Source organism: Cyanistes caeruleus, chromosome 16, assembly GCF_971803275.1.
Source record: "Cyanistes caeruleus chromosome 16, bCyaCae1.hap1.1, whole genome shotgun sequence".
NCBI lineage: Eukaryota > Metazoa > Chordata > Aves > Passeriformes > Paridae > Cyanistes > Cyanistes caeruleus.
This window is the reverse complement of record NC_141716.1, coordinates 3,639,113-3,653,013: the sequence shown is the minus strand read 5'-3', so window position 1 is coordinate 3,653,013 and position 13,901 is coordinate 3,639,113. Positions and strand designations below refer to the sequence as shown.

General features: G+C 41.3%; 1 protein-coding gene and 1 long non-coding RNA gene across 6 annotated transcripts; one reads left to right on the top strand and one right to left on the bottom strand.

Moving 5' to 3' along the window:
• Positions 1–494: 494 nt before the first annotated feature.
• Positions 495–9,613, bottom strand: NELFCD (negative elongation factor complex member C/D). 5 transcript variants are annotated; one of them, XR_015276971.1, is made up of 15 exons: positions 8,978–9,199; positions 8,413–8,528; positions 8,139–8,248; positions 7,178–7,287; positions 6,781–6,888; positions 6,079–6,231; positions 5,208–5,338; positions 4,632–4,797; positions 3,852–3,986; positions 3,331–3,470; positions 3,031–3,145; positions 2,623–2,718; positions 2,125–2,428; positions 1,830–1,959; positions 495–1,422 (listed from the first exon to the last, which is right to left on the bottom strand). XR_015276971.1 is itself a non-coding variant. In XM_023939597.2 (15 exons), exons 1-15 carry the CDS (start codon positions 9,041–9,043, stop codon positions 1,388–1,390), a joined length of 1,752 nt encoding a protein of 583 aa, XP_023795365.2. In that variant the 5' UTR covers positions 9,044–9,613; the 3' UTR covers positions 495–1,387. The 5 variants fall into 5 exon arrangements, 3 of the variants coding, with proteins under 3 accessions (XP_023795365.2, XP_023795366.1, XP_086708948.1); XR_015276972.1 differs by lacking the exon at positions 8,978–9,199 and adding an exon at positions 8,622–8,965; XM_023939597.2 differs by having other exon boundaries at positions 2,288–2,428; positions 8,978–9,613.
• LOC111938031 (uncharacterized) lies at positions 9,094–12,168 on the top strand. The gene is made up of 2 exons (XR_002868842.2): positions 9,094–9,418; positions 10,176–12,168. It is a non-coding gene; the product is annotated as an uncharacterized LOC111938031 (long non-coding RNA).
• The last annotated feature ends 1,733 nt before the right edge of the window (positions 12,169–13,901 follow it).

Here is a 13,901-nt window from a genome sequence, read left to right as displayed (position 1 = left end):
GTAAAAATCAACCTTGTTCCAACTGCTGGCAGAGCTGCAGTGGACAGAGAGCAAACTGCTCTTATCACCAAGAGCTTGCACGGGGCTGTATCCTAAATTGATTCTCTATAGGGTAAATAATTTCTGTTGTCAATTCTATAATTTACTTCAAATACAAACACTAGGTCTCATGCAAGTTTTAAATGGTGAGAGTTAGCTGGAATAATAGTAAATCTTCTATTCAAGGATAAGCAAAGAAGTTCAAAATGGCCTCTACAGAGGCAACTTTTGCCCTTTTTAGGTAATCTTCTTTTTAAATTTACATCCAGCTGGACTTAAGAGTTTCAGCGTCTTTTAGAAAGCAGATTCTTCAGAAAACAGATGTGCTTGGAAAAGAAAAATGTGCTTGTTTGCTCAAGAAAATTACTGTTTGTTTAAAAGTGAGGGGTGTAAAGAGGAATCCAGCCCAATGAACACAGAGAACAAATAATCTTAATGAAACTGAAAGACATCTCTGGAAAAGAACAAACACCTTTATTTAAAGGTAAGCTATATTGTTGAGTGTATCTCCCACTGTTTGACATCAGCCAGGACAGAGTAGAGATAAGTATAAAAACAAAGCCACAACAAGCAGTAATGAAATTTCGGCACACATTCATATTCTGGGACAGTAATGACTCGGTAATGAAACTTACCGGTAACATCTGATGCATCTATTTAGCAAAAAATAGATTCCAAAAGTTAACACACTCACATAGAATTCATCTCTTAATATAAAACTAACTTTGATTGTTACAACTCCTCTTGTTTTGTTACACAAAACAGGTGTTTTGTTTTCATGTAGGATATTTAGAATTCTAGTCTAATGCAAAGGGGAGGAACAGACATTAGGGCTTCTCTGCAGCACAGCGCAAATCCCACAAATTCCTAGTGTTTGAAACTTGGAATATCAAAGCCTAGAGCATTCAAGATCTATTTAGAGAACTATCTGACAAGTGTTTTTAGTAGGAATTACCTTACTTGTTTTTTACATTTTATTACACAAAGACTCAGTGACAAATTCTGCAAGTAACCAAAATAATGTTCTTTCAAATAAATCTGTTTCTTGCTACCCATCAGCTTCAGAACATTGATTTATACTGATTCAGGTAACAACAGAAAACCCTTTGGTATCATTCCATTTTCCAAATGACATTAACAGTTCTCTGCTATGAAACACAAACACTCTTCTGATAAGAATTTCAAGGTCACCATGCAAGTCAAGCAAATGCCCTTCAGCCTTTCCCTCCCTGTTTTAGGTTTGCTGGGTTTTGTTTTGCTGCTCCATTGCCCATTTCTAGAACCTCAGTGGTAGGGAGCACGGAAAGCAGTGATCATGAGCTCTGGATGCATTCTTGTTTTCCACTGCTTAGTTCATCATAATAAAGTTAGATTTGCAATGAGCTTAAAAGGAGAGAAAAAAAAAAGACACTATTCAGTACATTCTTATGATTCTGTGATTTACATATTTGCATATGGATTTCTGCATTATGTAAGTAATTAGGATTTTTGGGTCTGGATAGATGTTTTTTGTTTTAGGATGAAATATAATACTCCGACAGACAACTTTCCTTCCTCTCCTTTCCTTGCTGCAGTGCTAGTCCCCAAAAAGTATCTATCTTTGCTTTCCTCACTAGTACCCATAGATTCTTGATCACAGGAAGATTGCTAAACACAGGCCAAAAAGGGAAGCTGTATGTGAAAAAAACTGGCAGGCATTCCTATATTTAGCAATCTTCCTCCTAAACATTATTTGCAAATTGTAACAAACACAAATGGAAGTAGGTATGCAAGGAATAAACGTGACTTACCTATGAACTCTGTGACAGGATCATGTTCACCTTCTGTTTTTATAGTGCCTGCAATACTTTCGTTCTCCAGGATTGGAAGAAAAAGCTGTACAAAGTCTGAGGTATATGGAGGAGCAATCACATCAAGCACCTGAAACAGCAGACAAAAACTCATAATTCTTGCACTTACAGGGGGAGGAGGGACAGTATTTAACTCACATATCAGTTTTGGAAGCATACAAGTAGTTGTGTGGACAACAAGAGGTCTCAAGTGCAAGTAATTAATTATGTATTCTCAGGGTGCTCTATGGAGTACCTTATTACTTCCAGAAGTCAGGATCAGTAGGACCAAGTCACATCCTGGTGAACACTGAGACATTGCTCAGAATTTGACCTGAAGTATTTCTGAATATCCAAAACACATGGAGCTGATTTTAAACTTGATCTCTAGACTTCAGTAAACAGTTTTTGCTGCTGACCTCTGTCACAAAGTATCTGATGAGCGAGATGTCCGTGTCCAGCTTCTCCAGGCATTTGCGGATGTAGCTGACAACAGGCAGGACGTACCCTCGGCTCAGCAAGTGAACCATCCTGTCCAGGAGAGTCTTCTTCAGCTCCAGCTGACGGTGAAGGGAGGGAAGAGCCAACGTATTAGAACCTGCTCTCACAGTGTGCAACTTTTATGCACTCAGAATCTGCTAAACTACATTTTAACCACTTCTAAATTAAGCCTGCTGTGAGAGCAAAAGGTGTTGAACTGGCTAAAAGTGAGTGATGTGAAGTAACAAAAACCACCAAATCCTCTGAGCATCACCTGCTCCATCACATCCAGCTGAGAATGTTCTGTTTCAAAGAGCTTGACAAGAAGTTGCAGAACTTGGGGATGAAGCAGCTGATGGCAAGTACTGATCTGTGAACAACACAGCAAAGTAAGATCCTCAGAACTGCAATTTAAAACACAATGCACCAGACAAGTTTACATTGATGTTCAGTGCCAGACAGAAATCCATTTAGAAAAGCATTCCATCATTTCTTTCTGTGATGCCCAAGTTTTCCTGGTGTAAATAATGCTGAGCTGACAAAACCAAACAATTTACTCTAAACAGATTCATCTCTGCATATTTATTACCATATTGCAAATGACAGACACTCAGTGCACTGGGTGTTACACAAGAATCAGAACTGTTCTTGCTCTCCAGCAAAGTTTTACAGACACTCTTACCTCATCCAGCAGTGCCAGGTGAACTGGGGTGTGATCAGTCTGCAGCTGGAAGTACCGTGGCTCTGACACTGTCCAGTCCACCCACTTCAACACACCCATAGCCACAACTGGGAACCTATAAGAGATAACACTTTAGCACAGCAGCATGAAAAAAAATGGAAGTTTTATTAGGAATCCAATGTAATATGGCATCGTTTTCCAGTGGCACAGAAAAGCACGTTCTGCCACTCAAGGAGGACAAGTTGTGTGTGAAAGACAAGATTTATGTCCTCATAAGAGATTCCCAGCCTCTCTGCTCACCTGATGCACTGATAAAGAGTGCTCAGTTCTGCAACCAGCTCTGATGCCCCCTTGTTCTCATTGCAACACAGATTGTGAACAGTCTCAATGGCTTTTGAGGTCGACTTGAGTTCATCCTTGTTGATGCTGACTCTCTTGTTCTGCAAAATTATTGCGAAGTTGGAATGCAAAAGTTGCAGATGTCTTTGGTTATTTAAGGAAAGGAGCTGTAACCTGCAATAAGTCTAGGATTGCATCCTGTGTCTCAAAATTCAGACTCATGCAATTTTCAGAAGAATTAATTATGAGTGACCTGAAGTACAAGGATGTTTGCTTTATTTAATTCTCAGTGCACTCAGACTTCTGTTTGATCAACAGGATCTACACTTTTTAATCACCTCAGTTGAAGGCAGAAGCATTTCATATTAAAATAATGCTGAATATATTATTTTAAACTGAGCGACTTCACAACCATACATTTTCTTCAGCACAGGCAGGCTGCTGTAAGTAAAAATAATATTATTCACAGAAGTGAACATTACCTTTTTCCACATCTCTACAACACTAGCTGCATATGCCAATATGTGAATATATTTATGTTTGTGGTCCTGGTTGATCTTAGCACCTGGTTTAAACAAGGACTGCATGAAGAGGTCCAGAAATGCAGGCACTCGAATCTATGAAGAGAAAGAACATTTTATCAGAGCCTGAGAGTAATGAGAGGTGACTAAGAATGGAGTTTTTGCATATGATATACCTTGCATAGCACAAGATAACACATTTTCCTTTAAGAGTACATTAAACAGTTTCCTGAAGAGAACCAGAGTTTTGAAAGAAAAAAGGAAAAAAAATGAATCAGTTACAGACCATATTGCTAAAGTATCAAAATCTTGCCTTTTCTTACCAAAACCCAGGTTAGAACAGTGTAGTGAGAAATGTGAAATATATCATCTAGGCCTGCTTACAACAAAGTGGGCAGGTGTTAAAGTGTTAAAGTGGGCAGGGATTTTTTTTCCTGATTTTTTTTTTGTTTAAAGAATTAATTCCTTGCCATCTTTATTTCCTATGGAAAAGTTCTTCAATTTAGTTATGTGTAAAAACACAACTTGGAATGATTAAAAAACCCCAACAAAAGTACCATGAAGCTAATGCAAACCAGAATGCAAGTAGCAGCTTCACTTTTAGACATTACTTACAATCACAGATGGACGAGTGCTAATTTAATTTTTGTGCCTATACAACACATAGCACAAGGCACCCCATTTCTGAGTGCTACTGTAACAGAAATAAGTTTCAGAGGTTACGAACAGATAAATACTGACCAGTTCTACTGGAGGTGGGTCCATGCTTGTAAACATTTTGAAGAGGACAGTGATATCTGCTGGATTCAGAGCTCCTTTGGACAGCATTGCCCCCAGAGCCTGGCAAGCTCGCGGGTAGGAGGCTGCAGTACCCAGGGCTAAGGTGATCTGACTGGCATCGTGGCCTCTGCAGGAAGAGCAAACACACACAGTGACTTATTTTCTTAATTCAGACATTTCAGATGAAGTCTCACTGAGTCAACAGGCCATATTTTATGGGATGTAACACCTTAGGGTAATTACAGAAATAGGCCTGTGTTTACCTTGTTTATTTCCAAAATGTTAATTGAAAAATAAAAATAGATATTTCTTAATAGACAAACTTCAAATCTTTGCTTTTTCAGTTTCAGATCTCTCTGGTACAGAACACTGAACTTTTCTGCTGTTCCACAACTTCAAGCCCTGCTACAAGACCTGCTCTGTTGCAGCTAAAGATTCTCCTTTTGCTGGTGAAAGGTGATCAAGAGTGCACAAAAGCCAGCAGAGTTTACAGATTGTGGTGAGTTCCATTTCCCTGATCCTGGAGCTGCCACTCACTTCTCGTGGGCGTATCGCTGAACCTCCTGAGCGATCCGTCGGACAGCGGAGCCGCCCTGCTCCTCCTGGGCCAGGATGGACATCATGGACTGAGCAAAGAGGTAAGTGTGTTCTCCATGGCACACCATCTTCTGTGAAAGCACAGCACAAACCTCACCAGTCAGCAAGAAAACATCCTAGTGTCCTTCTGAGATTACATTGCCATGAGAGCAAAGGGCAAAAAAAACAAACAGCAAAATTGCAAAGGAAAAAAAATCCCCAAAACACAAACAACTAAACAACAAAGCCAAAACCCCAATAGCCAAGAGGAAAATACAGAAAAGCACTGATGCCACACAAGAAGAAATGACTGAATTGAGAACTTCATTTCTCAAATGCCGAAACTGAGAGGACAATCTACTCTACTTATGCTCAGTACTTTCTTTGCAGTATTTAAACACTAAGGGAAGTTCAAAGCCAGCCGAAAATCATTGTGCTGTTTCACAACACTTAACACATGCTGGGTTGATTCAGATGGCAACTTTTACACCAATGTAGATGATAAGAGAATTATTTTCATTTGCCAGGGGACTGACAAGACTGATCTTTAGATTTAGATTAGAGCACATGTGAAGGACAACAGTTCTACCTCCACCTTTTTACAATCCATTTAATAAATATAACAAGTGTCACGTAAGCAACCCAAGGAATTATTGGTCAAAGAATGACCAAAAACCATAAATTTCTGGGTTTTAACTCAGATATACCGTCTCTTCATAAGCTTTTGAAGGACATGAAGATTGGCTACAATCCCACAGTGATCTCCATCTCCTAACTGGAAAGCAGAGCCACACAAAAAGGAGGGGTGGGGAACAAAAAAAAACAAACTTACAGCAAATTCAGGGAGGTTTTTCTCAAGGTTTTCTTCTCCTCCATCTAATATTGTTGCCAGAGATGTACGCAAGACTCTGGAAAATACTTCTAGTTGCTGACATGCTGTTGAAACACTGGTTATTTCCCCTTGATACCCAGCATCAGATATAAGCTACAAAAAATCAAAATATCACAGAAATCTTGTTATTTACACTTATATTTCTAATATCCTAACAAACCTAGAAGAATACACAGAATCTAAGTTTCACCTCTGCATACACAGACTGGAATTCACATTTATATTGTGGTCTACAGAAAAGGAAACCAATAAAGATGCAGCAAAAATAAAGCACAATTAATAAGAAATGTAGCAGAGAACACCAAAGTATAACATTCCTTTCTCGTCACAGAAGCATACAAAACTGACTGAGATGTTCCACTGCACCAGAAATCCAGAATTTTCAAACATAGATCAGAGGAAAACAAACAAACAAGAAAGAAAGAGAAAACCCCCACACCTCATCAAAAACTAAGAATACTTTTAACTGGGAAATTACACTTACTGCAACCTGTAGCACAAGTACTCCCACCAAGGTGTACCTTTACTAATTAGTATTAGCAGGAATAAATACAAGACACAGGCAAGACCACAACTAATATTTGATGCCAGAACAATTAGCCCTCTATGGATATTCTTAATCATCAGACTTAAGTACAGTACCTTCACAGTAAAATTAAGCATTAAACAATCGGGATGGGCTTCTGCCAATTTGTAAAAAAGATCTCTCCACGTGGTATGTGCTATCATTTGCTCAAGCCAGGCTGGAGTCTGAAAAGAATAGAGCAACAGAAAGAAATTTACGAATATCTTGTCAGGATGATAAAAAGCAAGGCTTTTACCTCTCTTGTCCTAGAGCTTTATTACAAAGGAGGATGCATTCCAAATTTCCAAGTTCTCTAAACCTCTGAGGACTCCAGTGAGACAGAGCTGGTTTTCTGAAACCAGTTGTTCCTCAGCCAAAGAGCTTTGAAGATTCAATTTCCCTCCATCACTCCATCAGATGAAGGCGTCTATTAAGGACCCACTGTAGAGACAGCAACAGGGATTTCATGCACACCTCTCCTTCCTCTGTAAAGATGGAATCTGCTTTCCGAGGGTCAAAGTGCTTGATCAGTAAGCTCTTCAAGTGGTTCTCTACAGTCTCCTGAACTTGCATTGGCTCAACACCTGCACAGAAGGAACAAAACAGATGCATTGGCAGATTCAATGCAGTCCAATGGAACACAGAAGCAGCATCCCACATTTTTCAATGAGAACAGAAACTACTCCAAAATTTATCAACACAGAGAAGATGAGAGGAGAGCCATCTGTTCTACCATTGAGCCACACTGATACATATTTACAGATTTTCAACCTTTTTTTCCTAAATGCTAAACTGTTTAGGATCTCAGGCAGGTTACAACCTTCCTCTTGTTCTCCTCATCAGACACACAAAGAGCAATGCCAGTCATCCCCAGGACTGTTACTGGTGCAACAGCAAAATGCAGGGGGGTACCTTAATCAAAAAAGGGATTACCAGGGCTGGGGCACAAACCCACATGATTACACACTGAAGTTTATCCTTTTAAATATTGGTTGTCAGTAGCTTTGATAGTATTCTACAAAATAATACACAAATAGCAATGAGTAATTCTACATTTCTGAAATCAAGAGTACAATAATTCTGGTAATGTAATAATGATTACATAATTAATTCTATTACAAGATATCCAACACTGTTTATACTATCTATATAACAGCACCCTTGCCCTTTGAATGAAATGAAAAAGAAACTATAATTTATGCAGTTGTTTCAGCTATAAAAAACCCTTTACAACACAGCTTGTTGGCATTTCATCAGCATATTGCTTCATTATTCTCCAAGTGGAATAAACCTATTATTATAAAGGATTTAGCCACATACAGGATGACAATATAACAACCCATTTCCTGTGTATGATCAAATTTGCCACAGATTCAGATATTTCTGACAGAATAAAGATTATAGACCCAAACTGCTCTGTTATCTGGTATCATACCTGTCTGAATGAGCCACTCTGCCAGCAAATTGACAGTCTGTGCCACTGCAGTGTAGTTTTCAGAGAGGAGCTGAATAACATTCTCTGGAGATCCTCCTGCTTGGAAATATCTGATAAAAGGATTACAAAATAACTATTTGAGTCATATTAAAACCGAAAAACAATCAAACTCTAAATTTAAAGGGAAAACAACAGCACCATTTATACATTTGCACACATTTCCATAGGAAGTGATACCTCTAACACACTGTAACACACATCAGGTCACACTCACCTCTTTAACGTGTTAAATATAGAGGGTTCCATTATATAGTCAGGGGTTGAAAATTTCTTCAGGCACTCCTGCTGAACTTCGGCATCATCTTCTCCCTCACCGTCCTCATCATCTTGCTGTTCACAAGCACAGTCAGGTCAGCTTCCCCCATCCCGTTTCCCCCCACACTCCCATATTCAGGATCTTTTTGCCCACAGCAGCACACACACCTCGAACCTCGGCTCAGCACTGCAAGCGACCTGCGCCCCGACAGGCAGCGATTATTAAGGGAGAAGGCACAAAAACCAGCACCGCCTTCCTCCTGTTTACCCCCGGGCCCGGCGCAGCCCCGGGCCCTGCCCTCACAGCCGGCGCTTCTCGCCTCAGCCTGGAGCCCCCGCTCCGGCCCGGGGGACGCTCCGGGACCCATCCGGGGGTCGGTCCGGGTCCCTCCCGGGGAATACTCCAGGATTCTCCCGGAGGATGCTCCGGACTGAGGGGAATGCTCGGAGGCTGTGCCCAGGGGTTGCTCCGGGACACGCCTGGGGCTGCGGCCATCCCTCGTCCCGCTCCCCCCGGCGCTCACCGCGCCCCCGTCCGCCTCGCTGCCCCACTCAGCCGCGCTGCCCTCGAAGTAATCGGCGTCCTCCATGGCTCCCCGGCCCGGCCGTCCCCGCCCAGCGGCCGGAACGGGCGGGGCGCCGCGGAATGGCGGCGGCGGAGGCGGGGCGGCGGCCCCGGGATGGCGGCGGCTGAGGGGCAGCTCCGAGCGGGCGGGCAGGATGTCCCCCGAAGGCTCTGAGGGCAGGCGGGCAGGGGCCACACTGCCTCAGGGCCCTGCAAAACCTCCCAGCGCAGCAGCAGTCGGCTGAGAATTGCAAGGGAAGAGGGAAAAAAGGGATGCGTTGCTCCATGGAATGTGTTGCTCCAAGGGGTGTGTTCCTCCTCTGGCTGCAGCTGGACAACAGCAGTTCCCTCCCTCCCTCACTCATATGGAAGCATGAGGACGATGTTGAACGACCGCCAAGTAGGTAGAAATGATGAAATGTTACAGAAAAAACAGAAAAACTGACAAGTAGGAAAACAACAAACAAACACATCAACAACCAAACAAAAAACCAAACCCAGCCAAACAAAAAGAAAAAGCTTGGGGGAGAATGAAATCGGGCATCTCTGGGCAGAGGAGAGGTGCTGGGAGAGCCGCGTCCCCCGTTCTGAGGCTGTTCTGTAACCAGGCAGGGCCACCTGTGGCACAGAATTTGTTCCCCATCCACAAAAGTACAACCCCAGCCCACCCTGGGACCCTGCCTGGGCATGCTGAGCGAATACAACGGGTCAAGAGGTCCCTAGGAAGGGAGGGACAAGGAATTAGATGGACAGGGGACAAGTCTACAATGAAAACTGATCACATAATCAGGCCTCAGGCAAGGAGAGAGGCACTAGTGAGACCATGTGAGAAACAAAGTCCCTTTGTCTCTCTTCAGATCCACTCCCGTTCTTCAGTTGTATAAGAGTTTAACTGTGAGAAAGGGGAGGGTGAGGGTGTGTTCTGGGATTTGGAGGCCAGCCAGGAGTTTTGCTGATTAATTATTTAAAAGGTCCTTTATTCTCATTCAGTTGCTAACTGAAAAATAGTAAAAAGAAGTGACATTGTCTTCCATGCATTGCTTGGTAAGAAAAGCAAAAAAAAACCCTGTTCAGAAATAAGTTATAGGATCTCAGCAGACAAAATCCTTGTTCAAATGTGGTAGCTGTGCTAATCAGTGGATTTGCTGTTCACACAGATCCACACAGAGAATGTACCCCAGCACCTGAGCTGCAGCACAGCAGCAAAGGAGTTGTGCTGTCGTGTGCTGCCCTACAGTGGTGAAGCAGCCCTTCCTGAAACGCTGACATTCAGGAGAGCCCGGGGTAATGTGCTTTTTGCTCTGCCAGCAGAAAGGAAAAAAGACTTTTTTGGAATAAACGACATGGATTGAAGCAGAGCCACAAGGGACAGGTTTTCCACATTTCCCACTGCAGGCAGGGGATAGTGAGGGGCATCCCAGTGCCTGTGGAACCACTGGTCGTTTTTTATGAGGGATAAACTGGGGATGAAGTGACAAGCTGAGGCTAGGAGCCAATGGAAATATCCTTGAGAAAAAACTTTTGGCTCATCTCCATTTGGTTAGCAGGCAATTTCCATCCCATAGATGTGAGAAATAACCGTGAACTCAGAACAGTGTGATTAACCAGTCAGAGCTTCCTAAGAAAATTCCAGATTTGAATTTAATCCATCCCCAACCAAGAAAGAAAAAAATACTTCATGAGAGTGTCATAAGAAACATCTCTACACCTCCTGTGCTTCATCAGCTCTTTTTTTTGGTTTTTTTTTTGGCTTGCAGTGAAGCTATAAGATGTGTAATTAGGTGCAGGACAAGTTCTCTGGAGGTGATTTCAGAGTAACCATTATAGTACCTTAACAGAAGGTTCAGAAAACTTCAAATTGGAGAAAAAGTGAGTCTCCAGAACTTAACATTCCAATGAAACTGAATGGGAAAACCATAAGTCTGAGACTTTCTAAGCCTTAGGAGAAGATTCTGGTTCTTTACATAAAGTTCAACTAAATACACTTTGCATCACGATTTTTATACAGGTAGGAGAATCTTCCTCCCACAACCAAAATTTGCTGTGCATCTCCTGGGCAGGACATTGGGATCTGCTGCCTGGAGGACTTCATTGTGCCAGAGCTTATGGCCTGAAACACTCTTAGCCTCAGTAAAACATTCTCAGAGCAGGCAAAAGTTTTGTCTGGTGACAACAACTGGACTTGTGGGACTTCAGTGGTAATTACGCTACAAAACTTCCTGCTTAATTGAGTAGAAAATGGGAACAGTCCTCAGCATCAACTGCCATTAAGACACATAGTGGTATTAGACATTTATGATACAATTTCAGTGCCTGAATCTTAAAACTAGAGGTTTTCCATCTTTATATATCTTTATTTTGATTGCAGTAACAGAAAAAGATTATTTTTTTTTAATATATAAAGAATGAACAACACTCAAAGCATTTACTTTCAGCTTCCCTTGAGAAGAAAACTAGGGATCTGTAGCAGCCAGACATTTGCTGAATAGCCCTTTGCAGAATTGCAATATTCAACCTTACCTCACTTCAGGTCAATAAACAAGAGGTAAAATCAGATTAAACTGAACAGTTTCAAGACATCACTTAAAATGTGATGAACTATTACATGTACCAGAATTTGATTTAGCTAACTAAACCTTGACAATTTTGAATGGAAACAATATTGGTTGTCTCTTGGATTTAACTGCATTCCCCCATATGGATTTGTGTTTTACAAAGCTTCAGTGAAATGTTCATGACTAAAAGCACTTAGATTTACCTGAATATCCCTGAAAGGTTTTATTATGCAGCAAATTAATGCAACCAATTTTCTCCCTAAATGAATATTTGACTACATTTTTTGTGTAAAATATTCTTTAGTGACAACAATATCTATCTAATGAGATATTGATGAGGCAGAGAGCAAATTTTGAGATAGATTTTGAGACAGAGAGAAAATTTGGAGTCCAATAAATATCCAGTGAAGGTCAGCCTTGGAGGCTCTGCTGCATGACTGGAGGAAGCAGTAAAGGCATTCTGGAAAGTGAAAGTGTGTGAAGAAGAGCAAGATGTACAGGAACATGGAAAATTACATTGTTTTTTCTTTTTGTACCTTTTTTTTTGTTGTTGTTATTTAACAGGAAAATAAAGTATCAAATGCTCAAGTATCAATTCCAGCTATCCAAATTTGCTTGATTTTTGACCAAATTATTTAACAACTGTACTTCAGGATTTGCTGCCTAAAGGGATGAGTGTAATACAGCTGATGAAACCATCCAACTTCATGTGGTTCCTTCCTAAAATATAGAAGAAAAATCCCAAACAGAAGAGCCAAATTCCAACAAAACTGTTTGCCTTTTATTCATATGTTTTTTAAAAATATTCACCCTGGCATTCTCTGTCATTCCCTCTGCTCCTTGCCCTCTACAAATTCTTTTAGCATAAATTTGTATTTTTGTAATCGTTAGCCCTTTACAAAGCAGCCAATACATTCAACTAGAGATAAGGTAATAACTTTCCAATGGAGTAGGAAATTACAGCAGCATCGTTAGGCTAATGAGTTTTGGCTAAAGAGTTCCTCCTTCTTAAGCAGAGCCTCAAGATGAAGCATTTCTGTTTGTACCTCGAGTACTGGTAACAGTTATTCCAGACATTGAACACACGACACTTCACCAGGTAACCAAGAATATTCTGAGACAAAACAAGGTGGTTTTGAGGTTGCTGATGTGATGTCATTCTAGTGTCCTCCGAATGTCAACTTAAAAGTTGGAACTGTATTTTATATACTGAGGATTGCTTAAAACACTGAGCCTCCCAACGCCCCAAGTGCTTCTCAAGGTGAGCCCGTGGTGGAAAAATTTTCTTGCTTGAAAGCAAGTTCCTGTTGATTTTCATGCTGATCATTAAACTCACATTTCACTAAACATCTCCCAGCTCTAATGGGTGCACAAAGTGCCTTTTTTTTTTTTGCAGTTCCTTAACTGGATATCCCTGGACTTTTGGGATAGATTCATTCTCTGACCTTGAAAATTTGTATGAGGATCCCAGATTGGGTCACTCACCTGGGGAATAAAGAATTTCCCCCCTAAATTTCTTTCAGTGTCCAAGGTGATGGATTTTGAAGTTGTCTCATGCCCTCTTTCATAATTGCTCTATTCTCTTATCAGCCACACTGTTACAAGAGTAAGGGGGGTGAGGACAGGAGAAAGCAGCTGAACCCAGAGGCAGCAGGGTTTGGGTCATGCTGCAGGACAGAGCAATTTGCTGTTAAATTTCCCAGTTTTAAATCACAAACAGGTTCACAAAAGCTGTTGCTCATGGCTGCTCTGGGCTTCCAGACTGCCTTACACAGATGAACCTCTGTAGCCCAGCAGAGCTTTGCCCTGTGAGAAACAGAACTCAGGGTTAGCACCAAAACGGTCACAATCCATTACTTCATTTTGGATGTTGTGCCTTCAAACAGTACGAGAATAGAGCTTAAAACTACTGAGATATTCATCACCCCTCACACCCCCTCAGGACACATCTCCACGGCTCTACCTCAGCACCAGTCTGAAACACTTTCCATTAATACTTTGAGCTCTTCCACAATATTTAGTTCTATCACCCAACCCGTAATTTTTGTGGAAGCTCTTCTGATCCTGCCAACAGCAAACTGAAAATGTAGCAAATAAAGAACTGGAATGTGCCCCCCTGATCTGGCAATTCCTAACCCTGATACAGCTGTCCCTTTGCTGGCACTCTGGCATTTCAGTTGCAAGAATGATACAGTTCCAAAGTCACATCAAATACCAGAAAACTACAGATAGAAACACTGTACTTCACTTATTAATAATTCACATAAAATTCACAGCCTAAAACAATAGTTTGCATGACAGAACAACAGAACTGAGGCTTCCCAACAT